The sequence below is a fragment of the Dermatophagoides farinae genome, chromosome 4 (assembly GCF_024713945.1).
Source record: "Dermatophagoides farinae isolate YC_2012a chromosome 4, ASM2471394v1, whole genome shotgun sequence".
NCBI classification, from domain to species: Eukaryota; Metazoa; Arthropoda; class Arachnida; order Sarcoptiformes; family Pyroglyphidae; genus Dermatophagoides; species Dermatophagoides farinae.
In genome coordinates, this window is record NC_134680.1 from 364,010 (window position 1) to 388,339 (window position 24,330).

At 30.1% G+C, this 24,330-nt stretch overlaps 6 protein-coding genes across 10 annotated transcripts; 4 read left to right on the forward strand and 2 right to left on the reverse strand.

Moving 5' to 3' along the window:
• Positions 1-95: 95 nt before the first annotated feature.
• LOC124500377 (uncharacterized) lies at positions 96-2,699 on the forward strand. Its single transcript, XM_047064442.2, has 3 exons — positions 96-640; positions 708-1,112; positions 1,176-2,699. Exons 1-3 carry the CDS (start codon positions 319-321, stop codon positions 2,333-2,335), a joined length of 1,887 nt encoding a protein of 628 aa, XP_046920398.2. The 5' UTR covers positions 96-318; the 3' UTR covers positions 2,336-2,699.
• Positions 2,700-3,042: 343 nt separating this feature from the next.
• Positions 3,043-10,128, forward strand: LOC124490896 (facilitated trehalose transporter Tret1). Of its 5 annotated transcripts, none has more exons than XM_047053468.2 (4): positions 3,043-3,542; positions 7,799-8,062; positions 8,139-8,518; positions 8,583-10,128. In XM_047053468.2, exons 2-4 carry the CDS (start codon positions 7,915-7,917, stop codon positions 9,549-9,551), a joined length of 1,497 nt encoding a protein of 498 aa, XP_046909424.2. In that variant the 5' UTR covers positions 3,043-3,542; positions 7,799-7,914; the 3' UTR covers positions 9,552-10,128. The 5 variants fall into 5 exon arrangements, with proteins under 5 accessions (XP_046909424.2, XP_075586973.1, XP_046909421.2 ...); XM_075730858.1 differs by lacking the exon at positions 3,043-3,542 and adding an exon at positions 5,271-5,461; XM_047053465.2 differs by lacking the exon at positions 3,043-3,542 and adding an exon at positions 6,021-6,602.
• A 141-nt stretch (positions 10,129-10,269) lies between these two features.
• Positions 10,270-16,339, reverse strand: LOC124491271 (uncharacterized). The gene is made up of 7 exons (XM_075730850.1): positions 16,238-16,339; positions 14,233-14,483; positions 13,505-14,162; positions 13,131-13,433; positions 12,066-13,070; positions 11,526-11,992; positions 10,270-11,465 (listed from the first exon to the last, which is right to left on the reverse strand). The coding sequence occupies exons 3-7, from the start codon at positions 13,571-13,573 to the stop codon at positions 10,442-10,444; spliced, it is 2,868 nt and encodes a 955-aa protein (XP_075586965.1). The 5' UTR covers positions 13,574-14,162; positions 14,233-14,483; positions 16,238-16,339; the 3' UTR covers positions 10,270-10,441.
• LOC124490632 (tRNA (guanine(37)-N(1))-methyltransferase) lies at positions 14,526-16,019 on the reverse strand. Its single transcript, XM_075729916.1, has 4 exons — positions 15,468-16,019; positions 14,934-15,408; positions 14,583-14,771; positions 14,526-14,530 (listed from the first exon to the last, which is right to left on the reverse strand). Exons 1-4 carry the CDS (start codon positions 16,017-16,019, stop codon positions 14,526-14,528), a joined length of 1,221 nt encoding a protein of 406 aa, XP_075586031.1.
• A 149-nt stretch (positions 16,340-16,488) lies between the features above and the next one.
• Positions 16,489-17,965, forward strand: LOC124490634 (ubiquitin-conjugating enzyme E2 N). The gene is made up of 4 exons (XM_047053168.2): positions 16,489-16,930; positions 16,986-17,087; positions 17,138-17,282; positions 17,353-17,965. The coding sequence occupies exons 1-4, from the start codon at positions 16,898-16,900 to the stop codon at positions 17,532-17,534; spliced, it is 462 nt and encodes a 153-aa protein (XP_046909124.1). The 5' UTR covers positions 16,489-16,897; the 3' UTR covers positions 17,535-17,965.
• A 95-nt stretch (positions 17,966-18,060) lies between these two features.
• On the forward strand, positions 18,061-20,946 carry LOC124490631 (prolyl endopeptidase). Its single transcript, XM_047053163.2, has 7 exons — positions 18,061-18,827; positions 18,896-19,038; positions 19,107-20,060; positions 20,138-20,233; positions 20,296-20,465; positions 20,542-20,693; positions 20,765-20,946. Exons 1-7 carry the CDS (start codon positions 18,129-18,131, stop codon positions 20,834-20,836), a joined length of 2,286 nt encoding a protein of 761 aa, XP_046909119.1. The 5' UTR covers positions 18,061-18,128; the 3' UTR covers positions 20,837-20,946.
• The last annotated feature ends 3,384 nt before the right edge of the window (positions 20,947-24,330 follow it).

A 24,330-nucleotide genomic window follows, 5' to 3' on the forward strand; every position in this document is an offset into this window, starting at 1 on the left:
TTTTTTGATTGAAATTTTTTTCTGTTTTCCATCGATAGATGGTGCTGATAGGCGTGTTCTTTTTCCATTTTTTTCTCTCTCTCTCTGTTTACTTCGCAGTTGTTTTTGATTTGGTGCTCAAAGTTTCTTTCTTCATCGTCTTTATCTGTTTCTGTTGTTGTTTTCTTCTTCGATGCTTAATACTTGCATTGACCTTATTTCATCTTCATCATTTTTGTTTTAACAAAATTCTGTTTTTTTTCCAAAGAATTTCCTATTCTATTCTTGTTTGTTTTCTTCTGTGATCTTCTGAAATAAATTTGATCCAAAAAATAAATAATGCCTGAAATAAGGCCTGAATTCACACGTTTCTATCATGATTTGGCAACACGTTTTCATTCTGGTATAAATAATATTCGTTCATTTGGACAACAGATTACGACAAGATTTCATAATAATGATAGTGGTGGCAGTGCAATTGATGATAATTCCATTGAAAATAATGATAACAACAACAACAATAATAATGATGGCTCATCAACAAATCAACCACCAAGTAATAGTATGAATCCATTTCTTGATTCATCCACAAATAATAATGATCCATTGAATCCATCGAATGTTACATCATGTTCAACGAATCGTTCATCGAATACAAATCGTAAGTTGAAATTCTTTGTGAAAAACAAAAAATTCTTTCAATGTTTCTATATTATCATTTTTTTCAGGCTCAAATCGACGATCATCATCACGTCATCATCATCATCATCATCATCGTCATCATTCACAAACATCATCATGTCGTGACCGAGAATATCATCGACAAGCATATCATCCATATTTGTTTAGTAGTAATAATCATCATCATCATTTAAATTCATCACCAAATAATGTTAGCATAATTCATCGAAATGGTCTAATTACATTACGTTCACTTGATGATTATCATTATAAAGATCGTAATGTATTGGCTGCTATATTATCGATAATTGTTATTGCAATATTGGCCACGGCATTAGTACAACCAAAATGGTTCTCTATCTATAATGATCTTTGTGTACCGACAACAACACCGCAACAACAGCAACAACAACAACGTTATTTTACTAAATCAGATAATTCTGTTGATAAAGGTATATTGTAAGATCGAAAAAAAAATTATGTTTCATAATATTTTTTTTTTGTTAATTCTTTAGTAAACACGATTAATAATAATCCATTAGCCTCATCGTCGACAATATTTAATTTACAACTATCACCAAAACATCATTATACACAGTATAGGCCACAATATTATCATCATAATAATGGTCCATTTCATTCATCGTATTCAACATCCTATCAATTGACACCCGTTACTATTTATGGTTTAACACCAGATTTTAAAACATGTGCTAATGCACAGATTCTAGCATTGAAACGTACAATTATTGGCCTATGTTTTTTAGCTATAATGTGTACATTGGTACAATTTTTTATGGATACAATGGGAACCTCCAGCCACCATAATCGTGGTGCTGGTGCTGGAAAATGGTGGCTAAATTCAATGCGTCAATATGCTGTTGGAAATATTCTATGCGTCATATTTTGCGTCTTAATAATTGGCCTTTGTTATTTTATAAGCCTCCTATATGAACGTGTACAGCTGCAACAATTATTTGAAACGAAAACACCAATATCTCCACAACAACAACAACCAAATGCTGTTTGGATCAAAAGTCGTATGATTAGCCGTGCAACATTATTTGCGACTACAACAACAACGGCCAATGGTGGTGGTGGTGGTGGTGGCGGTGGCAGTATTGTTCAACCATTAGATTACCTTACTATCCATCAGATTGAAGTAAAATTTGAACTATCCTATTATCTAATTACATTGGCTGGTTTTCTATCGATTCTTGCTTCTGCTGCTAATCTATTTCGTCGTCCAAGACAAATATTTATTGAACGTATTGGTGGTTTCAATGATGGATGTAGCTATAATGGCCGTTATCATCACCATCAACATAATCGTTCATTAATGGCACGACGTTTACGATCAACATCAAATGGCAATCATTATCACAATAATGGTGATGAAAATTCATTACTAAATTCTGATGTATTATTGAATAATTCATTAGAATCATCATCATCAAACACAACACCAACATCATCATCATCACCATATGATTTATTTACAAATTGGACACTTTATTGTACAAATTCCAATAATAATAATAATCATTCAACATCAACAAATGGTCATCATTCATCATCGATTATAATGCCACCGTCAACACTGCCACCACCGCCATCATCTATTATACCTCATTCATCAGCATCGTGTCCACCACCACCACCATATTCGCCTTGATATTTTTTTTTTGTTTTTTTTGTTGCATATTTTTATTAGGAATAATTTGAAAATTTTAATCCATCACATATATACACACTATTTACTAGACCTTGAGTTCTAGTCTCTTTATAAATGTCCCACTATTTTTCGGTTTTGCTTTCTTTAACTTTTTTTTTCTTATTCACCAAAAAAAAAAAAAAAAAAAACAAATGTCATTCTTGTACGTTTTTGTTGTTGTTGATACAAATGATGTACAAAGAGTTGAAAATAATTGGCATCTCTCTCCCTCTCTCTCTCTCTCTCTCTCTCTTGTCTTGTTTCAAATTGATTTACACACACCCAGACACTAATTTGATTTGATTAAATTTCAAATGAAATGTAACGATGAAATGGATGATGTTGATATAGTATGGAACTCATTATAATAATTTTGAATTTCTGTCATTGTCAATCAAACAAAAAAAACTGATTATTTCATTTGTGTGAATGATAATGATGGTATTTTCTAATTGGCAATTATTTGCTTCTTTCGAATTTGATTTTTTGAATCATAATTCAAGGAAAAATTTTCAATGATAAGTTTGATTGATTTGTACGGATGGATGGATATTTTTTTTCGATAAACATCACGATCGCGATTTTTGTAAATATCGGTTGGTGTTTATCGGTGCCGGTGGTAATCAATAAATCATATATGATAACTGATAATTGCGAGGTTTTTTTTTATAAATGAATCCATCCAATATGATTGATTGATATGGTCAATCGATCGATCGCTTGGTTGTCATGTTTTTTTTCCATTCATTCAGTGTATGAAATGATTTCGAATCAATCAAATGAGATATTGTTGGTGACATTTGATTATTGAGATTGTAAAAAGGCAAAAATAAAACGCATCAATTCATTCAAAACCAGAAAAAATTGTACAAAACATTAATACAGCAATGATGATGAATAAACCGCAGAAAACATTGAACGACATTGATATCTATGACATGGATGATGTTCATCATCATCATGATGATGAAGATGATGATGGTAAACTTATACAAAAACAACAACGAGAACATCGCAGCCGCCGTCGACAACAACAACAAAGCCATCATAATCATCATCATCATCAAGATGATGATAATAATCATGACATTATCATCATCGGTAATGGTGGTAATGAATCACAAAATTCAAATTATTTTACCGCTAAAAGTCAATTGATAAAATCAAGGTAAGTTTTTTCAACTATAAATAAAAAAATTCTTGATAAAGAGACAATTCGAATGTTTTCTTTTCCTTTCTTTCAAAAAACATTCGATTCTATTTTGACCTTGTCATCATCATTCATCATCATCATAAATTTTTTTGTTTTGTTTTTTTTTGATGTTTTTGTTTTCATTTTATTGTGAACATTTCTTGGCAAATAATAAATTTCGATTTATATTTACACCCGTCGTTGTTGTGTAATGCCAATAATAGCGGATAATGATCGGTAATACTTCAAAGTTTTTTTTTTTTTTTTTTTTTTTATTATAGAAATAAACCCCTATACCTTTATAAATAGGGATAAAAATTTATATACAAAAATAATAAATTATAAACATTTATATATCAATAATAAAAATTCAAATAATTGCACAGGAAATTTTGTAATCCAAATCGGCAAGGTCTCTTCATGTAAAGATAAACCACACCGGTTCTCAATCTGGAAACGAGGACTCGCAAATCGTTGACAATAGCAAATTAAATGTATAGAATTTTGAGTATCTATTCCACACCAGCACGATGAGTCAGTAGAATACCCAATATTATATAAATAATGACGAAATTTACCATGTCCGGATAAAAATTGAACTAAAGTAAAATTTAGATCAATATAGTATGATAAACGATCATAAATAGACGGGAAGAAGCGTCTTGTAACACTTCCATCTCTACTTGTTTTCCAGCGATTATCCCAATAATAAAACATTATATTTTTCAAAAAATATTTTGCCAAGGAAACTGGACAAAAATCATACGAAATATAAGAGAGATTTGTAGCATCTTTTGCATGTTGATCAGCCAGTTCATTACCAAGATAGCCAGAATGTGAAGGTATCCATTGAAGACAAAAATGTATTCCAACCAAATTTAATTGAATACCATGAACCAATAAATCATTACTTTTACTTGAACAACAAGCAAGAAGAGCAGAATATGAATCAATAAAGATTTTCGCGGATTGATTATTCCTTTTTAACCATTCAGATGCTTGATAGATTGCAAATAATTCAGCTTGAAAAATGGAACATGAATCAGCCAAACGAAATTTTAAAATATCAATAGATTGATTAGAATTAGCAGGAAAAATCACAACTGCACACCCAACATGACCGGCCAATTTTGAACCATCAGTATAAATATGATAATTGTGATTAAAATTACAAACATTATTTAAAAAATTAAAAGATACAGATGGATGGTGAAAATCCTCAACAGGCAACGTTAATTGAAATTTTAAATTTGATAAGTGATCCACTTCAAAGTATTTATAGATAAAATGTTAAAATCATTTAAAAGTGTGTGAAAGGAATTTTTTTTTTTTTTTGAAAATTTTTTTAAATTTCCAGTATTTAGAGATTAAAAATCATAATCTTTCCACCATGTGATTGATTTGATTCAATTGATTAGCATCAGGACAAATATAATTCATTAATAGGTCGTTGATTTTCACTAGAAAAAAAATTTATCTGTTTTTTTTTTGGTTTTTTTAGCCATATCAAAATCCAAAAATCTAAATAAACGATGATGATGAAGATGCTCAAGTATTTTTTTTTTGTTTCTTTCAAGGTAATATCAATGGATTTTTGTTGAGATTTAATCAAATCAAATCAAACCAAAAAAAAAAAAAAAAAAAAAATTTCAAAAGTTGATAATGATGAAAAAAGCTATTGATTGAAACCTGTTTCTATAGTATATATAGCCATCATCATTATATTTGTGTATTATAATGTGATTGTTGATTTCAATCTTTTCTTTCTCTGAAAAAAAACCGTTAATCATCATCATCATCATTGTTCATAAACATTCATCATTTGATTTGATTCATTTCATGTTGCTGTTTTTCCAAAACAAAACCAAAACGATAAATTCACCACTGAACAAAGGGTATTGTATTTGTGTGACATTTATTTTTATCGTTTTAATAACAAAAAAAAATTCTGATTGATAATCAAAAAGAAAAAAATGGTGATGAAGCAAATTTTGTGTTTCGTTTGTTTATATCAGTGTTTCCCAACCTTTTTTTCTTCGCGTACCCCCGGGGGTTTTTTCTTTACAAAATTCTAGTACATACAAAGTTACCTTTTGCATATCCCACGAACCCCCAGGGGTTCGCGAACCACCGGTTGGGAATCACTGGTTTATATAAAGTATGATTCAATTTCCTTTTTTTTATATATAGAAAAGTAAACTTAACTTGAATCATCATTTGACGATTGTTGATGATTTGAAAAAATTTTTTTTTTTACTCATCTCCAAATGTGACAATAAATTCAAGTGGTCATGAACGTTACACACACACAGACACAAATTCGATGATGAAAATCGATGATTTATTTTCAAACAGAAAAGAAAAAAAAATTAAACTTCCTTGTCGATAATAGTGTTCCAGAGAGAGAGAAAGAGAGAGAAAGCAAACAGGCAAAAAAAGGTCGTTTCACTTTCACAGATCGATCGAAAATTGAATAATAATTTTTTTTTCATATAGCTCACAACCAGAAAGAGATTAATTTGTTTCAAATGAAAAAAAAAATTTGTCAACACAATTAATCCCAGAATTAGAATCACGAGAATAAAACACCAAAAAAAAATGTTCGCAATGAATTCGAATCAAAACTATACAGATTCGAATCATGCTGATTTCCATTCATTCGATTCCAATCATTCGATTCGAATGATTCGAGTAATTGTCATCATCATCATCATTATCCAAAATTATTCAGATTTCAAAATGTTCATTATGGCAATGATGATGATGATGATGGCAATTATTTTTGTTGTTTGTTTTTACCATATGGTCTATTGTTGTTATTTTGTTTTGTTTATTGAAAAATAAAAAACAAAAAAAAATGTCATTCATCCATAATCATTATCATAATCATTCATCATCATCATCATCGTCATCATCGTCATCGTCATCATCCACACCATCATTATCGATATCGATGCCAACATTATCAAAACATTTAATCATGATAACATTGAATATAATTCGTAATTCATTACCGGATTCTATTCATGGTAGCAGGTATGGAGCGAAAAATTTCTTCAGAAAAAAAAATGTTTTTCTAAGAAAAAAGTTTCCGTAAAAAAATTCAAAAAAAAACATTCGGATTCGAACAGAATTTGTTTGTTTGTTTGTCTTGACATTTACCCCATATATAGTATAGGTCTTATGATTGAGAATTCTTGAATCAGGATTGCATCATCATCATCATCATCAAGAAGAATAAAAACAAAATGTCATCTGTGTGCTTGTTTTTATTTTTTTTTTTTTTTTTTTTGGCAAAAACAACAACAACAACAGTAAAAAAAGTCATGTCATATCATATATAGAAAGAATATATTATTACCACACACACATACATTTCCGTTGGTATTTACAAGATGCGTCTACTACTTCAAACAAATAAAAAGAAAAAAAAATTTTACCAAATTGCAGCAGCTACAGCAGTAAGCAGCAGGGAATACCTCTCTTATTACCAGTTTTTTTTTCAATATTCCAATTCAAAAACTATTATTATTATTATTATATATTTAACATTGAAAATATTGTATTTTTTTTTGCTGTTATCCATTTTCATATACTTCCTCTTAACCACATTCTTTCGTGTTATTATATATGAGTGTGTGTGTATGTGGTTTAGACATATTCGATTTGTTGTGATAGTGGTGGTGGCAGTTTTTTTTTAAGAAGACACGAAAGATTCATTGAAAAAAGAACTTTTTGATTTGCTCCGTCTCTGTGTGTGTGTGTGTGTGTGTGTGTGTTTGTTTGTGATAATCTAAATGTTGAATATTTTTGTCTATATATTGGCCATATACATCTTATACATCTTAAATTACCATTCGTTACTGCCGAACTGAATAACTTGAAACCTAAATAATGATGATGATGATGATGATGATGATAATGATTATAATAAACACATGAGACATTCATTCGTTCAAAGAAAACTGTGAAGAAGAGAAACAACAGAAAGCAAAAACAAAGAAAAATCTGGTTTTTTCTTTCTCACTTTCTTAGAACGAAAACAAAATTTTTCTCCATTCGAATTTCAAGTTTTGTTGCTGTTGTTGTTGTTGTTGTTTTTTGCATTTATTGGCCAGTTAGTTTTAATTTGTTTGTTTCTGGCCATTTATTAATCCATTTTTTTTGGTAATTGTGAAAATTGAATTTTTTTGTTGTTGTTGTTGTTGTTTCATTTTCTTTCATCTTTTCAGGTCACCATTAACGGCCGCATCATATTCAAGTCTTGATACTACTATTACTACTGGTTCAGATTTATTTAACCACAGCTGAAATATCGACAACAACATCATCAGTGGTGATCACTCCGATGACAACGTCCACCGACGATAATAATCATCGAAATAATAAACGAAAAATAGCATCAATGGATTCAGAAAGTAATCGTCCACGTATTAAACAACAGCCATCGTTAACATTATATTTGGCTGCCGTTTCTGCATTACTTGGTGCATTAGGTATGTGTTTCATTATTTTTCAATCGAGTTTGAAATTTGAACTTCAAATTTTTTTTTTTTTTTTTTGATCAAACAGGCATGGGTCTAGTACTTGGTTGGACGGCACCAGCATTAATAACAATGGCTGAAGATGGTAGTGAACCAAAATTAGATGATAAAACTGATAAAGATGCAATTACATGGATTGGATCGAGTATGACATTAGGTGCATTGTGTGGTGCACTATTTTCCGGTACGATATCACAATTTTTTGGACGTAAAAAAGCCCTTATTATCTATGGAATACCATTCACAATTGGTTGGGTACTATTGGTTTTAGCCAAAAATGTTACACTTTTAATTGTTGGCCGTGTTGTTTGTGGTATTAGTTGTGGTTTACTTTCCGGTACTGCACCGTCATATGTGGTTGAAATTTCAACCATCGATATTCGTGGTATGATTGGTGCTTGTTTTCAGGTAATATTTTTATTTATTTTTTTTTTTTTTGTTATCGAATATATGATCTGATTTTCTATTCTAGCTTTTCGTCACAATCGGCATCCTTCTTGTCTATTTATTTGGAGCTTTTATTACATGGCGTCCATTAGCCGGTGTATCAATGATACCGACAATCATAATGATGATTTGTATGTTTTTCATGCCTGAAAGTCCATCATGGCTAATGTCAAAAGGCAAAGTATCTGAAGCAACACAATCATTACGACGATTACGTGGTTCCAATAGTGATACCGAACAAGAGATACGTATGTTACAGCAAGCTGAAATTGATAAACAAGGTGATGAGTTTAAATTCAGCAGCTACAGTCGTCGACCACATTTAATGCCATTCATATTGTCACTATTGTTGATGTTGTTCCAACAATTTAGCGGTATTAATGCCGTAATGTTCTATGCTACATCAATATTTTCTGAAGCCGGAAGTTCAATCGAGCCAAAATATGCAACGATTATTATTGGTGTCTCACAAGTTATTGCTACTGGTGTCGGTAGTTCACTTGTTGATCGTCTTGGACGAAAAATCCTTCTCGGCAGTTCGGCCCTATTACATGTTATTTCATTAGCCGCATTAGGTGTATATTATTATCTTGCCGATAAACATCCGGATACGGCAAAAAGTCTTGGCTGGTTACCATTAGTCAGTCTAGTCGTATTTATTATTGGATTTTCAATCGGTTTCGGACCGGTTCCTTGGTTAATGGTAGCCGAAATTACACCAACCGATTCACGTGCTATGACCAGTGCCATTGCAACTGCATTCAATTGGACATGTGCATTTTTAATTACAAAAAATTTTGAATTACTCAAAGATACTTTCACTACGGAAGGCACATTTTTTTCATTCGCAGCAATGGCCATTGTAAGCATAATATTTGTTGTATGTATGCTACCAGAAACCAAAGGTAAATCAAGTGAAGAGATTGCAAAAAATTTCAATCATCATCATCATCATCGTCATCAAATCATCGTAGCAATAATAAAGTGGAATTAGATCGATTGAATTGATGATGAAATGTAAATGATAATAATAAATGATATTCAAGAACAAAAAACAAAAACAAAAAATTTCATCACCATCATTGTCATCATATCAATCGTGATCACAAATCAACCAACCAACCAACCAACCATCACATCATCAATTTACACAATCATCAATCAAAACATTTGATGACAAAAAAAACATCGTCTTTTTAACCCTTTTGTTTTTCTACAAAATAAAAATAACAACAACAACAACAATTATCAAAAAAAAAAAAATTTTTTTTGTCCATAAAATTATCATCGCTAATACGAACAAGACAAACAATGATTTTGACGGACAATTTTGACTCTGTGTATGTTTGTGTGTGTATGTGAAATAGGCCAAAAAAAAAAAAATATTTTTTTTTTATTTCTGCCACAGAATTTTTTTTTTTGTCCATAAAACCACCACCATTAATAGTTGCATTATTTGATTTGTTTGTTTGTAATTTTTTTTTCTATTTAAAAAATAGATGTAATGATGATTTTATTCCAAATGGAAATAATAAAATAAAAATAATTTATACATATAGAAAAAAAAAAAATTTTACAATCCAAATTCAAAAAAAAGGAAAATCAATAAATAGTTTCTTTTTCCGTTAAAAGATGGCAGCACTTTCATATGTTGGATTCGAATTTTAAATTCGATGATGATGATTTAAAACATTGATGATAATCATTCAGTTCTTTATATATTTCTTTATTTCAAAATATCACATTTATGGTTTTAGAATCTTTTTTTCTTCTTCTTCATTATCATCATCATTTTTTTTCGTGTAATAAGAGTAAAAGGTAAACAAACTGATAACAAACAAATTGATAAAATAAACAAACAAACAAACAAAAAAAATAGTATAGCTAAGTTGAATGATCATCGTTATTATGAATTGTTCTATCGATTTCCTGTCGTTCTGGTTGTTGTTGTTGATGATTATTATGTAATAATTTTGAATTTCGATCCATAAGGAATGTAATACCATCATCATCAACGATATTTTGATCATCATCATGAACAATGGATATTGAATCAAATTGTCTCCGATGATGAATATGGTGATCATCAATCGATAAACGATGATGATTTCTACCAATCAGATTATGTAGACCATTATCTAATGAGAAAGATAGATTATTATTAAACACCGATGATGATGATGATTGTGGTAATTGTGGTATTGTTCTAGTCACCGTCGTTGTCGTTTTTGTTGGATGTAAAAATGAATGATTCATTGATGATGGTAATGATTGTGGACCAATCGAAATTATATTATTATTATGATTATTATTATTTGATGCACTAGCTTGTTGCTGATTTTGTTGATTTTGAATTCTACGTATTGAATGAAATTGTTGAAATAATAATGATGATGCACAATGATGACCGGTATTTATACGAAACGTTGATGATGATGATGATGATGATGATAATGAATTATTATGATGATGATGATGATCACCAACAACACCACTACCATTTGAACCAAATGATGATGATAATGTTGGTTGATTTGTTGTACTAAATCGTCGCCGTTGGTGACGAAGAATTTCCTGTGGTGATGATGTAGATATCACAGATGAACGTATTGAATTGGGTGTCAATATATCGAATGATGATGATGCACGTGAAAATGACAATGATGATGACAGTTGACTTAGTAATTCTGAATTTTGTTGACGTTTTTGTTGCCGTTGTTTAATGATAATATCTTTGATTTGTTCTTCAACGATAGCTACCATTGCAGATGTTGATGGTGGCTGTTGTTGTGAATTTCTTGATTGTTGTTTCTTTGAAGTAGATTGTGAATTCATTTTCATCGATTGTAGTGTCATTTGTTCGACTTCTTTCCATAATGTATCGATCATTATATCGTTGATTTTTACTCTTTTTGAAAAAAAATTCAAAATTAATCACTGATCAACACGATTGATTTCTGGTACTTACTCATTGATATTACGTAAAAGTTTTTCATCATCCAAATCAAATCTAACATCATTATCGTGGTGGAGGCTATGTAAACGTTGTGAATTTGAACGTGATGAATCGACGATAATTGATGGTGAATATATATTGAAACGATTCATTGTATCATCATTTGTGAAATGACAATCATTATCGTCATTATTTTGATGATCATCATCATTATCATCATTATAATTATCATAGGCAAATCGTTTACGATATAATGAATATAAATTACATAATGTTAACGCTAAATCGATCGAATCATCAATGCCCATTGATTGACGTAAAAATACAATATTACGATTCAATAGATGCCAACCATGTTTAAAGAATTTTATATTTAAATTTGATCTAGATTTTGGATATAATGGAACGATACGATCATTAGGTGGTAATAGCCTGTTATAGAGATCTAATATCGAAGAATTTGAACCAAATGGTATTATCTATAAGTGAGTGAGGTAGATAAAAATAGTTGAAAATTTTTTTACTAAAAAAAACATTCTAAAATTCATTTACCTGATGAAAAAGAAATACATCCAATACGATTGAAAGATAATAGACAAGATGTGCAACATAACCAAGGCCGATGGAAATCATTTTCAATTGATGATGATCCATTTGTTGAGCACTAGGCAAATGGATACAATTTATTGAATAACCATTACCATCTGGAAATGGAACAATCGGATAAATATGGGAGAAAAATTTTCTTGCCAATGATTTTCGATGATAAACAAGTGCCGATCGTATTTGAGATAATTTTCTTACGGTTTCCGGTAATTTAATTGAACGTAATTCACTAAGTAATGATAATTCCTGTTTCAACAGTTGAACATTCGATGACATGTCCATATTATATTCACATAATTTTTCTTCAATTGTGGCCATTTCTTGTTGTAATTTTTGTAATCGTTTTCGACGACGTTCAGCTATGATTGTCAAGAATTCAATTGATGTTTTCATCCGTTCAATATCTGATTGTAATTCTTGTTTCTGACGAAATTTCATTAATTCATCTTCCAATGATGATTTTTCTAGCTGCGATTGTGTAGCTGTTGCTTGCATTATACATTGTACCATTTGTATTCGAATCAATGTATTTAAACAATATGAATCACGAGTTATATGGAAATCGGTAATTTGTAAACTTTCACTTGGTGGCATTGAATGTGTAAGCAGTGTTTCATTGGCCACAGAACATACACTTGTATAGAAACCTTCAGCAAAACCAAATATTATTGAATTTCTAGTGAGACGTCGATCTTTTGGAAATTCTTCACCAATATATAGCAGACCAGTTAGATTTACATTCCATTCTAGAAATAATGTACCAATTTCATCATCCATTTCATATTTTTCTTGACATTGATGATCATGATGATCTTTGATTTTATTCGTTAAATTTCTAATCAACCTCGACGATGGTATTTGATCCATTCGAACGAAATAAACGCGAACAATAAATTGTGAAATTGATGGTGAACAAAGTGATGAGCCATCTAGACCTTTCCATGATGGATTCTAAGAATTAGAAACCAGAATTAGACAAAAGAAAAATAATTACCAAAAAAAAACACAAACATTATTCATGAGAAATTCACTACGATATAATAATCGTCCACAATTACAACCACAGTGGATTTCATTGGTTAATCGTGATGAAGGATCACTTTGATGATGATTAGGACATTCTCGAATGAATGGATAATGTATAGTATAATAGAATGAAATATTTAAACTGGAATATAATCGTGTTTCATCCTCAGCATTATCATCGACAATATTATCATTATTTTCACCAAATAATCGTAATTTAGATCGTAATAATGGTTCTGGAATAAATAAATTACGGGCAGCAATACGTTTTACATGGCGTAGATATCTCTAATTGATTGTAAATGCAAATAAATCATTAATTAATTTTCCATCAAAAAAGCTGTATCCTGATTCTTTACCTGTTGATTAATTAATGGAACATATTTTTTACGAATTCTTGAATCAAATGAAAAATCCATACAAGCCATCGATGATCTATGATGAAATTTATTATTATGATCTATCTATTGATTCGAACAATGGAATGATGAACAAAAATCAGACACATACATACACACACACTAAACAAAAAAAAAAATAAACGAACCACCACCAAATCTTTTAACAATTCAATAAAATTCACATTTCGATTGATATCATCACATCATCGTCAAAACAGTGGGAATAATAAAATGAAGAAAAAAAAGGAGGAATCAAAAAAAACGCGCATTACAGAATCAAATTGTTTTGGTGTTAACCTTAAAACAGCAAAAAAGTAAATCAATTTTTTTTTATTTTTATTTGTCTCATACAAAATAAAAATCAACAACCAGAAAAAAACACGTCATCTATGGATGGAGGGCAAAAAAAATATTCATCATTTTTTTGAAAAAAGGCGTTTTTTTCATCATTTCATTTCAAATTGCATTCAATTGATGATTTGACAGTTTACAAATTGGACAATCTATCGATTGCATCGTTTAGATCATTTGCTGTTTTCGATGACGATGATGATTGATGATTATTTTCATTCGTATTATAAATGGCCATTGGATTGATGAATGTCTTTTCCGGTTTCTGGTGCAAAAAAAACATCAATGAATTTCATCTGAAAATTGAATCTGAAAAACAAAAAAAAATTCTATACCTGAATTTTTTCAAACGAATTTCGATTCTTTCGTATGTAATCCAAATTTCTATTCAATTCAACAACAGCTTGATGGTTCATTTCATTTTTATATTTAACATTTGCTTTATTCTTTTTTGCTTTTATTGCTCGTTTTGGATCAACTTTGAAGAAATTATTACTGCTATTACTGCGGCTTTTATTGTTGGATGTACCGCCCCCACTATTTGTTGAACGATTATTTTTTGGAAATTTTTTCGACATTTTTTTTTCTATTTACAAAAAAAAATTTACAGAAATTGATTATTTAACTTTTAATCTTTTCATCACATTTGATTCGGAACGAATTTTTTGTTCATTTCCATTATCACCATCACTATCATTATTGAATGTTCGTCCATAGAGAATATTCTTATCAATACGAAAACTAAGTCGATACATTAATTTATTTGGTGCAACTTTACGAACTTCATGTAATTCTTCAATATTATCAGATGAAATTGTATGACCAAGATTTTCACTAGCCAATTTCCAAAGTTGATCAGAATCTTCAGCTTTGCCTTTGAGAAAACAATAACAATGTATACGTAGAAATGGAATTTCATATTGATAATTTTCATCACCACGAATCGATGATAATAATCCATTAAATTCATTGAGAAATTCAATAGCCATGGCCGGTAGATTCATTATTACATGATGTTGACGATTAATGTTGGAACCATCGAATGATTGAATTTGTTTGATTAAATCTTCTTTCACTTGATTACGAATGAATTCACGACCATCCTGATTGAAACAACGGACTAAATGTTCAACTTTATTTAATTGTACATTTTCCTTTAACCAACGATATGATGCTGGATTTAGGTCATTTGCTAGACATTGACATTTTCGAAGTTTTGCTGCCGTCACAGCAAATGGACCAACACCAGCAAACACATCATAAACGTGATCAATTTCACGATTCAGTTTCTTCAGAATCAATGTACGTTCATGACTAAGACGTGGATTCCAATAAACATCAGCAAAATCAAAACGAAATCGTACATTACATTCTGTCGTATCGACAACCGTAGTGACGGATGGATCATCATCGCTGGCCAATGTTTCCATAGCGAAATTACGATATTTTGTATCGATTATATCGATTTTATTCACCACTAAACGGCAACCTTTGATTTTATCAAGTAGAACCTTTCAAAAGGAAAAAAATTCAGAAAAGTGTCAATTTTTGGATTAACTGCATTAATTACCTGACCGATAAGTTTTTTATATGGCAACAAATTTTCACGAAGATTCAGATGAATGATGTGACCAATTGTACTGAAACCGGAAAGTGAAAAATCTGGATTGCTGTTGTCGCTAGATTCATTATTATGATCGAATATTGAACGAAATATCGTTAGATGATTAAAATGTTCATATTTTAGTTCAATTTCTTCATGGCCAATGAATTCTTCCGTTGTTTTTGTTAATCGACATAAAAATTGATGTTCTATTAGATCGCTGATTAATGATTCGAATAGTTCGGAGTGATCGGGATTCAAAAATATTTTTCTTTTTTCATTTGACGATGATGATTCATATTCTTGTATCGGTTTGAATTGATTGATTTTAAGAAAATATGGCCGTAATAATTGACCAACTGTATCTATATTGTTGATATCGGTAACAACAAATGGTATTCGTACAATTCGACGAAATAGATCACGATTTAAATCACGCATTCCACGTACTGAATCGGGTGGCCAAATTATTTTGCCCATTGTTGTTGTTGTTGTTGTTGTCATCGTTGAATTGCTCATTGTATTCGAAGGCAATTTGGTGATTGAAAATTGTGGAAAACAATTAATTTTTTGATGCAAAATTTTCGTACAAAAAAATGGCCGGCAACAACGATAGAATAATGATGATGATAATGATGAAATGGAACGAACAAAAAATCGCTTTGTCAAAAACAAAAACATATAACACACACAGACAGATAGTTTTTTACAATCATGGAATTAAATGAAAAACTTACCATTTATTTTCGTCTAAATGAATCAAAAAAACAAAAAATTCAATTCAAACAACAAAAAAAAAATTTCAAAATCACGTGGACCAAAGAATATTTTTTTTTGATGTAACGTCATTTATGATTATCTCATTTTTTTGTATTTTCAATTGTGATGAAAAAGAGAGAGAGAGGTAGAGCTCGATATTAACAATTTGTCTAAAACACACCTACCCATCAAATGTGTGTGTGTGTGTGTTTTGTGTGATTCACAATATACCGATACCAATAGCAACCGTGTGTGTGTATTGAAAGTTTTCGTTCTTTTCTTTCATTTTTTTTTAATTTCTGTTGTTTCATCAAGTCTTCATTCATTCATTATCATCATTATCATTATATTAGTGTTTGTGGAATTGTCATCGACAACCAAAAAAAAAACAAAACAAATAAAAAAAAATTCAAACAAAATCTTTGAAAAAAATAAACGAAGGAAAATTGTTCATTTTTTCTATTTGCTCTGGGTGTTGATATTTTTTTTTTTTTTTTTTGGTTTGGTCGTTTTGTTTTGTTTTGTTTCGAACATTTTTCATTTTGTGGTCGTAGCCGTTGCTGTTGTTGATTTCATATCAATTAGAATTATTGAATTTAATTGATTTGTGAAAGTGAAACAAAAAACAAACGAAATTTATGATGACTTCTTTACCGAGACGTATCATCAAGGTAAGAGTTTTTTTTACATTTGGGATTTTTAAATTTTACATTTTTTTCACTTAAGGAAACACAACGGCTTATGGCTGAACCAGTGCCCGGTATATCGGCCGTACCGGATGATAATAATGCTCGATATTTTCATGTTGTTGTTGCCGGTCCTGAAGGTGTAAGTTGTTGTTGTTTTGAAATTGAATTTTTTTTTGATGATTTTTATAGTCACCATTTGAAGGTGGTGTATTCAAATTGGAGCTATTTTTACCGGAAGAATATCCAATGTCAGCACCAAAAGTTCGTTTTATGACCAAGATATATCATCCAAATATTGATAAACTTGGCCGTATTTGTCTAGATATTCTTAAAGGTTTGATTTGATGTCATAATTAACAATGTTTTTTGAAGATTGATTGATTGATTCATTGATATTTGATTAGATAAATGGAGTCCAGCCTTACAGATTCGTACTGTATTATTATCAATACAGGCATTACTTTCGGCACCAAATCCCGATGATCCATTAGCAAATGATGTTGCTGAACAATGGAAAGTAAATGAAGCTGATGCTATAAAAACTGCACGTGAATGGACACAATTGTATGCAACGAATAATTCATGATTAATAGCAGTGAATGATTTGATGATTTAAGAATTCGAGATTCATCGTTCCAAACAACCAACCAACCAACAGCAACAACAACAACTACTACACACTAAACATTAAACATTCGAATTTGAAAACAAAACAAAAAAAATAAATTTCCATACCCTTTCCTTTGTCCCTCATCTCTCTCTCTCTCTCTCATGTGAAAAAATAATCTGAAAGAGAAGACAACAAAAATAAAATAAAACTCAAAGAAACGATGATGATGATTTGATGATAGACACACACACACACAAAACACATAAATGTACAGATGATTATAAATTTCGTTTCCAATTTTAATTAATAATATTGATCAATTTGATTATGATTTATATGGAAGAGTGATGATGAAATTATAAATAAATTATTATCGATAATCGATGATGATGAAGAAATTTCAAAAATTTATCTGAATTTCATTCTTTTCGAATCAATTCGAATTGAATATTTGTTTTTCTGTCCTATCATCGATGAATGGTCCACAAATGATGTGATTTATATACAGACTTTTGAGAAAAAAAAAACAAAAAATGTTTTGCAGCACTCATGAGTTGTTGAACAAAGGGAATGATTTGGCGTTTTTTAGTTAGAAATATTTGTAGCCGAAAAATTCGACAATTTCAAAGTAATTTTTTCATCCGTAATTCAATTATTTTCAACACAAACGAAATGATGAGTTCAGAACCGACAACAACAACATCATCATTCGTGTATCCAGATGCACGACGTTCGAATGTTGAAGATGAATATTTTGGTCAAAAAATTGCTGATCCATATCGATGGTTAGAGGATGTGGATAGTGATGAAACGGCTCGATTTGTGGCCGAACAAAATGCCATTAGTTCGAAATATATTGAATCATGTCAATATCGTGAACGAATCAAAAAACGTTTAACCGATCTCTATGAATATCCACGTTATGGTTGCCCATATCGGGAAGGTGAAAATTATTTTATGGAAATGAATACCGGATTACAGAATCAAAATGTCTTGTTTATAATGCGTAATCGATTGGACGCTAAGCCGGAAATTTTTTTCGATCCGAATTCATTGAGTAATGATGGAACCATATCATTATCAACATATACTGTATCATTTTCTGATGATGGAAAATGGTGGGCATATGGTCTGCAAAAATCTGGTTCTGATTGGAATTCGATTAAAATACGTAATGTTGATACAGGTATCGATCTGGATGAAGAATTGACTAAAGTGAAATTTTCAACAATTTCATGGACGAAAGATAATCAAGGATTTTTTTATTCGGTAAGAAATTGAATTTTTTTTGTTGATTTTTGACTTTATTTTTTTTTTTTTTTTTGCTATAAAAACAGTATTATCCTGACCAAAATGATCAATGTGATGGCCAAGAAACTACGGAATGTGCATTTCAAAAATTATATTATCATCGTCTAAACACACCACAATCGTCCGATATACTTGTCTATGAAACGCCGGAACATCCAAGATATCGATTGTAAGTGTGTATTAATTTAATCGATTGTGGAAGTAATTTGTTTCTTATTCGTATAAACAAATATATAGTAAATCTTGTGTTAGTGATTGTGGCCAATATCTTCACGTATTTATAGTTCATAGTTGTGAATATAATCTATGGTATTATCATAAATTTTCTGATGCAAAAAATCCATCAATAAATGGCCGATTACAATTTGAACCGGTAATAACAGAATTTGAGGCAAATTATAATTATGTAACAAATGATGGACCGATACATTATATTCACACGGATCATAAATCACCAAATTATCGTGTTATTAAAATTGATCTAAGTGATCACACCACAAGTGCCGAATCGAATTGGAAAAATCTTATTGATGAACATTCAAAAAACGTGCTGGAATTTGTTTCCATTGTACGTAATGATTTATTGATCTGTCATTATTTAAGCGATGTTATTAGCCGTTTGGAACTGAGAAAACTTAACGATGGTGCTTTGATCAAAAATATTTCCATTCCTGTCGGTACTGTTTCCGCTGTATCAGCTAAACGTGATCAAAATGAATTATTTTATTCATTCACATCATTTTTGATACCATCAAGTTCTTATTATCTAAAATTTACCAGCGACAACGACGATCAAATAGCGGAACCACAATTGTTTAAAGAATCGAAACCAAAAAATTTTGATCCATCAAAATTTATTACAAAACAAATATTTTATGAAAGTAAAGATGGTACCCGTATACCGATGTTTATTATACATAATAAACAAACGCCAATAGATTCAAGTCGTCCTTGTATTCTTTATGGTTATGGTGGTTTCAACATTTCTGTAATGCCATATTTTTCTGTTATCCGTCTGCTTCCATTGGAACAAATGAATGCTGTAATTGCTATGGCAAATATTCGTGGTGGTGGTGAATATGGCGAACGTTGGCATGATGATGGAAAATTATTATTGAAACAAAATTGTTTCGATGATTTTATTGCCGCTGCTGAATATCTGGTTCGAGAGAAATATACCACACCAAAACGGTAAGTTTATATCGCAAATTCAATTCAGTCCATTTTTTAAAATTGAATCTTTCTTCATGAAAAAAAACCACATACAGGATTATTATTCAAGGTGGTTCAAATGGTGGTCTTTTAGTGGCAGCCTGTTCGAATCAAAGACCTGATCTTTTTGGTTGTACTGTCTGTTTTGTTGGGTAAGAAATACTGTCGATAATGTTATTATGGTGATAATTTACCAATTTCTTGTTTATTATAGGGTATTGGATATGTTACGTTATCATAAATTTACTATTGGTCATTCATGGATATCAGAATATGGTTCACCCGATGATGATGAAAAACATTTCCGTAATCTAATTAGTTATTCACCATTACATACAATACCGAAGAATGTTGATCGTTATCCAGCAACATTACTTTTAACTGGTATGTTGTTGATGATGATGGTGATGATGATGATGATTGATGATTAATAACGTTTTTTGTTTCACTATATATATAGCTGATCATGATGATCGTGTGGTTCCCATACATTCATTTAAATTCATTGCTGAATTACAGTATCGTCTGGGAAAACATTTGCCTCGAACACCATTGATGATTCGTATCGATACAAAAGCTGGTCATGGTTTTGGTAAACCAGTGGAAAAAATTGTAAGTTGATGGTGGATTTTTCTTTTCTTCATCAATCGATTTATGGATTTATATTTATATCATTCACACAGATTGAAGAACTGGTCGATTGTTATAGCTTTATATTCAATTCATTATCATTGCCATTTGTCGATACAAATTAATGAAATATAATTAAAACAATTGTGGATCGCTCTATTTTCATACTTTATTTTTTTTTCTATTTGTTAAATTGAATTTTGAAATTGAAATAAAATCAATCTTTTGAAATGTGGTTTATTGCCTGTGGCTGTATATTAATCGAAATAGGCTTGTTGGTCCTTATTTACTGGTTGAAATAGATTCGAATGATGACCATCATGATCATGATGAGGATGTGTGACCCTTTTTTTCATTCGAAAAAAAGAAAATTCATATTTTTATTGTTTTGTTTGATTTAAATTTGTTTTTTCTGTTTTTGTTTTTTTATGTGCTAATTAAATTCAAAATTTGTTGTTCTGTTGTGTTGCCCTTCTACTTTTATTCATCACTCATCTGAATTTAGCTATCTTGGAAAAAAATGACCTGGCCAATAAACATTTACATATGATTATAATATTTTTTTTTCAGGTACAAATTTTATTATGGCTGTCATATCTATCTACCTTGTTGTGTGTGTGTGTGTGAAATGAAATACAGGCAATACAGTTAAGTTTAATCTTTTCATTCCTTGACGACCTTATGATGATGATGATGAACTTTTTCATGATGAAGGTCACATCATATCATCCACCATGTTGACGATGGTGATGATTGCCACCATTGTATTTATTATCATCCGTGGTGGTTATTTTTTTTATTGTTATATGTGGCTTGTTTTACTTGTTTTTTATTATTATTATTACGAAATTGTTTTTTTCCTGGTTTTATCGTTTTTGTGGTCGTTATTGTTATGGAAAAATTCACAAGATAATCATGAAACGAAAAGAAAAAAACCGTCATGGCTCATCATCATATAATGATGATGACCCTTGTTGTATAATCTGGTTTTGTAATTCAGGATTAAGACATTATTATTATCGATTGTATCGATGGTATCGATTTTGTTCCGGTTTTTTATTTGGGTTTGTACGAGAACAAAAAAATCGAATCACATTTCCATATTACACTTGTTGAATATTTATTTTTTCATTTTTTTTTTTTTTTTGAATACAGGAAATTCAACGTCAAATAAACGTGAAATAATTAATGATGATATATATGGTTGCCATTTGGTTACCTTTCAACACTCACTCATTCACTCAATTAACCTATACCCAAAATGATTGATTAAGAAACAAAATGGTGAAAATCTCGATTTATTCTGAACAGACATGTTTATAATTACAATCTTTAATTTATTATTACACAATATATACAAACATACTCGCATGTTTGTATTGTTTTTTTTTTAAATATAAATTCTAGAATTTTTTTTTAAATGATCGTAATTATCATCATCATCATCGTCGTCATCATCATCATTATTCACCGTTATTCACATTTTCTCCATATCATGGCTGCTGCTGATATTCTCCAGATTACTACAGTAGCAGAAAAAACAACAGCTGGAAAAAAGTAATTTTCTTTTTTTTCATTTTCAACATAAAGATGATGATGATGATGATCAGAAAAAAAACGATATTGTAAACATTTGCACGCAGACACATGCATAAATGATGAATAATACATTCCAATGAAAAATGCCATTATACAACACAAAAAAAAATGGTGTAAACAAAAACAAAATTCAAGAAAAAAACAACAACAACAACAACAAACGCCAAAAACAGAATTGATCATCAAAATGGGTAAGCTGAAATATAATCATGAAAAATTCAATTTTTTTTTCTCCACTATTTTTAGCAACAAATATAACAACAACGATTTTTTTTCTGGTTTGTACGTATGTGTGTAATGCTAATGATATACACCATTGGTATGAAAAAAAAAATTTATGGACATATATGAGCCAATTTGCAATTAATCATTTGGCATCAAGCAATTTGTATTGAACTTTTTTTTTTACTCAATCGTTCTGATTTATTATCATCATATATTAAATTTTGGCCGGATATCATTTCATTTCTAATTGATTTTTTTTCTTGTAATGATGAATTTAGGTCATCGAAATTTCTATTTTGTTTTGTTCTGGTCAGCCGAGATTTTTTGTGAAATTAAACGAAGAAATGAAATGGAGATCATCATATTTTTTCTCTTGTTTCAATTTCTTATGATTATCATTCGGCTGCTGCTATTTATGCGGCTGTGGCAAAATCCTGATTTATTATGTTGATCATTCCATTTACATTCAAGCTATATAGCTAATCTTACAACATCATATTCAATGATGATGATGATGATGATGATGATCCAAGCCAGACACACACGTGTGTGTGTGTTTGTCTAATGTTTCGGTTTTCATCATCATTTATATACAGAAAAATGTTTTTTGTTGTTGTTGTTGTTGATGTTTTGTTTCTTCTTCATGAACAAAATGATTGGTGGTGGATGTTGGACATGATAATAGCCACCACCATCATCATCATCATCAATGATAATAGTTGACACAAACACACAATGATGCTATATTTAGCAAATTTTTGTGAAAAAAAAACTTTTAAAAATTGAATTTTTGTTGTCGTTGTCGTCATCGTTGCCGTCATCATCATCATCATCTTTGCACTAGATCCTAATCCTGTCCATTATAAACACAAATTTTTTTTTTTAAATTTCATTTGTCCAAAATGGAATTGTATGACGATGATGATAATATCATTTTGATTGAATTTTTCTCTATTACCATCCATATATGAATATTTTTAGCACACACACACACACACACACACACACAAACACATCGATTAAGCTGATTGTTTTTTTTTCTATTCCTATAGTTGTAATAGTTTCAGCTAATAATGTGTAAGAGTCATGATGTATGTGTGTCATTTTTTTTTTTTTTTTTTGAAAGTATAAATGTATCGAATGTTTTTGGCCGGTTTTTTTCTTTTCACATGAATATAATATTTTTTTTTAGTTTTGTTTTTGTTTTTCATTTTAGAATTTTTTTTTTTTTTTTTTTTTTTTTTTTTTTGAAAGTTGTCACAGACCATGTCCAAATCATGTCATTCATCCATATTATCATTCTAATATTACATTGAATGTTGACCCATGAAGATAAATTTATGGCTCTAGTTCCATTCATGATCATCATGATCATTGGTCAAATATTTGCAATTTGCAAAAAAAAAATAGAAAAAAAATGAGTTCCATATGTTTATGTTTTCGGTATACTGTTCTGGAATGTTATTATCATCATCATCATCATCATTATCATGTTCTGTCGATGATCGTCAAAACCAAACGTAATGACAACGACAAACAAACCAATGCAACAAGTAATAATAATAATAATCTTTGTTGTTCTTAATGGTCTGCTTGTGTGTGTGTGTCTAATGTTTGGATATGGACTACTAGTATGGGTTATTAATAATCACCAATGATGGCGACAATTGATAAATTCACCAAAAAAAAAAAAAATGTCTGATGATGATCATCATGATGATGATGATGGACAAGATAGATTAAATCATGACTAATTAGATTTAATATGGTATACAGTTGTTATTGGTTTGTTTTC

Coding starts and splice junctions, on each gene's coding strand:
- LOC124500377 (XM_047064442.2), top strand. CDS start 319: ATGCCTGAAATAAGGCCTGAATTCACACGTTTCTATCATGATTTGGCA. Junction 641..707: donor TCGTTCATCGAATACAAATC/GTAAGTTGAAAT, acceptor CATTTTTTTCAG/GCTCAAATCGACGATCATCA. Junction 1,113..1,175: donor AGATAATTCTGTTGATAAAG/GTATATTGTAAG, acceptor TTAATTCTTTAG/TAAACACGATTAATAATAAT.
- LOC124490896 (XM_047053468.2), top strand. CDS start 7,915: ATGACAACGTCCACCGACGATAATAATCATCGAAATAATAAACGAAAA. Junction 8,063..8,138: donor TGCATTACTTGGTGCATTAG/GTATGTGTTTCA, acceptor TTGATCAAACAG/GCATGGGTCTAGTACTTGGT. Junction 8,519..8,582: donor TGATTGGTGCTTGTTTTCAG/GTAATATTTTTA, acceptor TTTCTATTCTAG/CTTTTCGTCACAATCGGCAT.
- LOC124491271 (XM_075730850.1), bottom strand. CDS start 13,573: ATGGCTTGTATGGATTTTTCATTTGATTCAAGAATTCGTAAAAAATAT. Junction 13,434..13,504: donor TTCCATTAATTAATCAACAG/GTAAAGAATCAG, acceptor ACAATCAATTAG/AGATATCTACGCCATGTAAA. Junction 13,071..13,130: donor GTGAATTTCTCATGAATAAT/GTTTGTGTTTTT, acceptor TCTAATTCTTAG/AATCCATCATGGAAAGGTCT.
- LOC124490632 (XM_075729916.1), bottom strand. CDS start 16,019: ATGAGCAATTCAACGATGACAACAACAACAACAACAACAATGGGCAAA. Junction 15,409..15,467: donor ATAAAAAACTTATCGGTCAG/GTAATTAATGCA, acceptor TCCTTTTGAAAG/GTTCTACTTGATAAAATCAA. Junction 14,772..14,933: donor ACAAATTCAATCATTCGATG/GTTCCAACATTA, acceptor GTTTTCTCAAAG/GCAAAGCTGAAGATTCTGAT.
- LOC124490634 (XM_047053168.2), top strand. CDS start 16,898: ATGATGACTTCTTTACCGAGACGTATCATCAAG. Junction 16,931..16,985: donor TACCGAGACGTATCATCAAG/GTAAGAGTTTTT, acceptor TTTTCACTTAAG/GAAACACAACGGCTTATGGC. Junction 17,283..17,352: donor TTGTCTAGATATTCTTAAAG/GTTTGATTTGAT, acceptor ATATTTGATTAG/ATAAATGGAGTCCAGCCTTA.
- LOC124490631 (XM_047053163.2), top strand. CDS start 18,129: ATGATTTGGCGTTTTTTAGTTAGAAATATTTGTAGCCGAAAAATTCGA. Junction 19,039..19,106: donor GAACATCCAAGATATCGATT/GTAAGTGTGTAT, acceptor ACAAATATATAG/TAAATCTTGTGTTAGTGATT. Junction 20,694..20,764: donor GTAAACCAGTGGAAAAAATT/GTAAGTTGATGG, acceptor TCATTCACACAG/ATTGAAGAACTGGTCGATTG.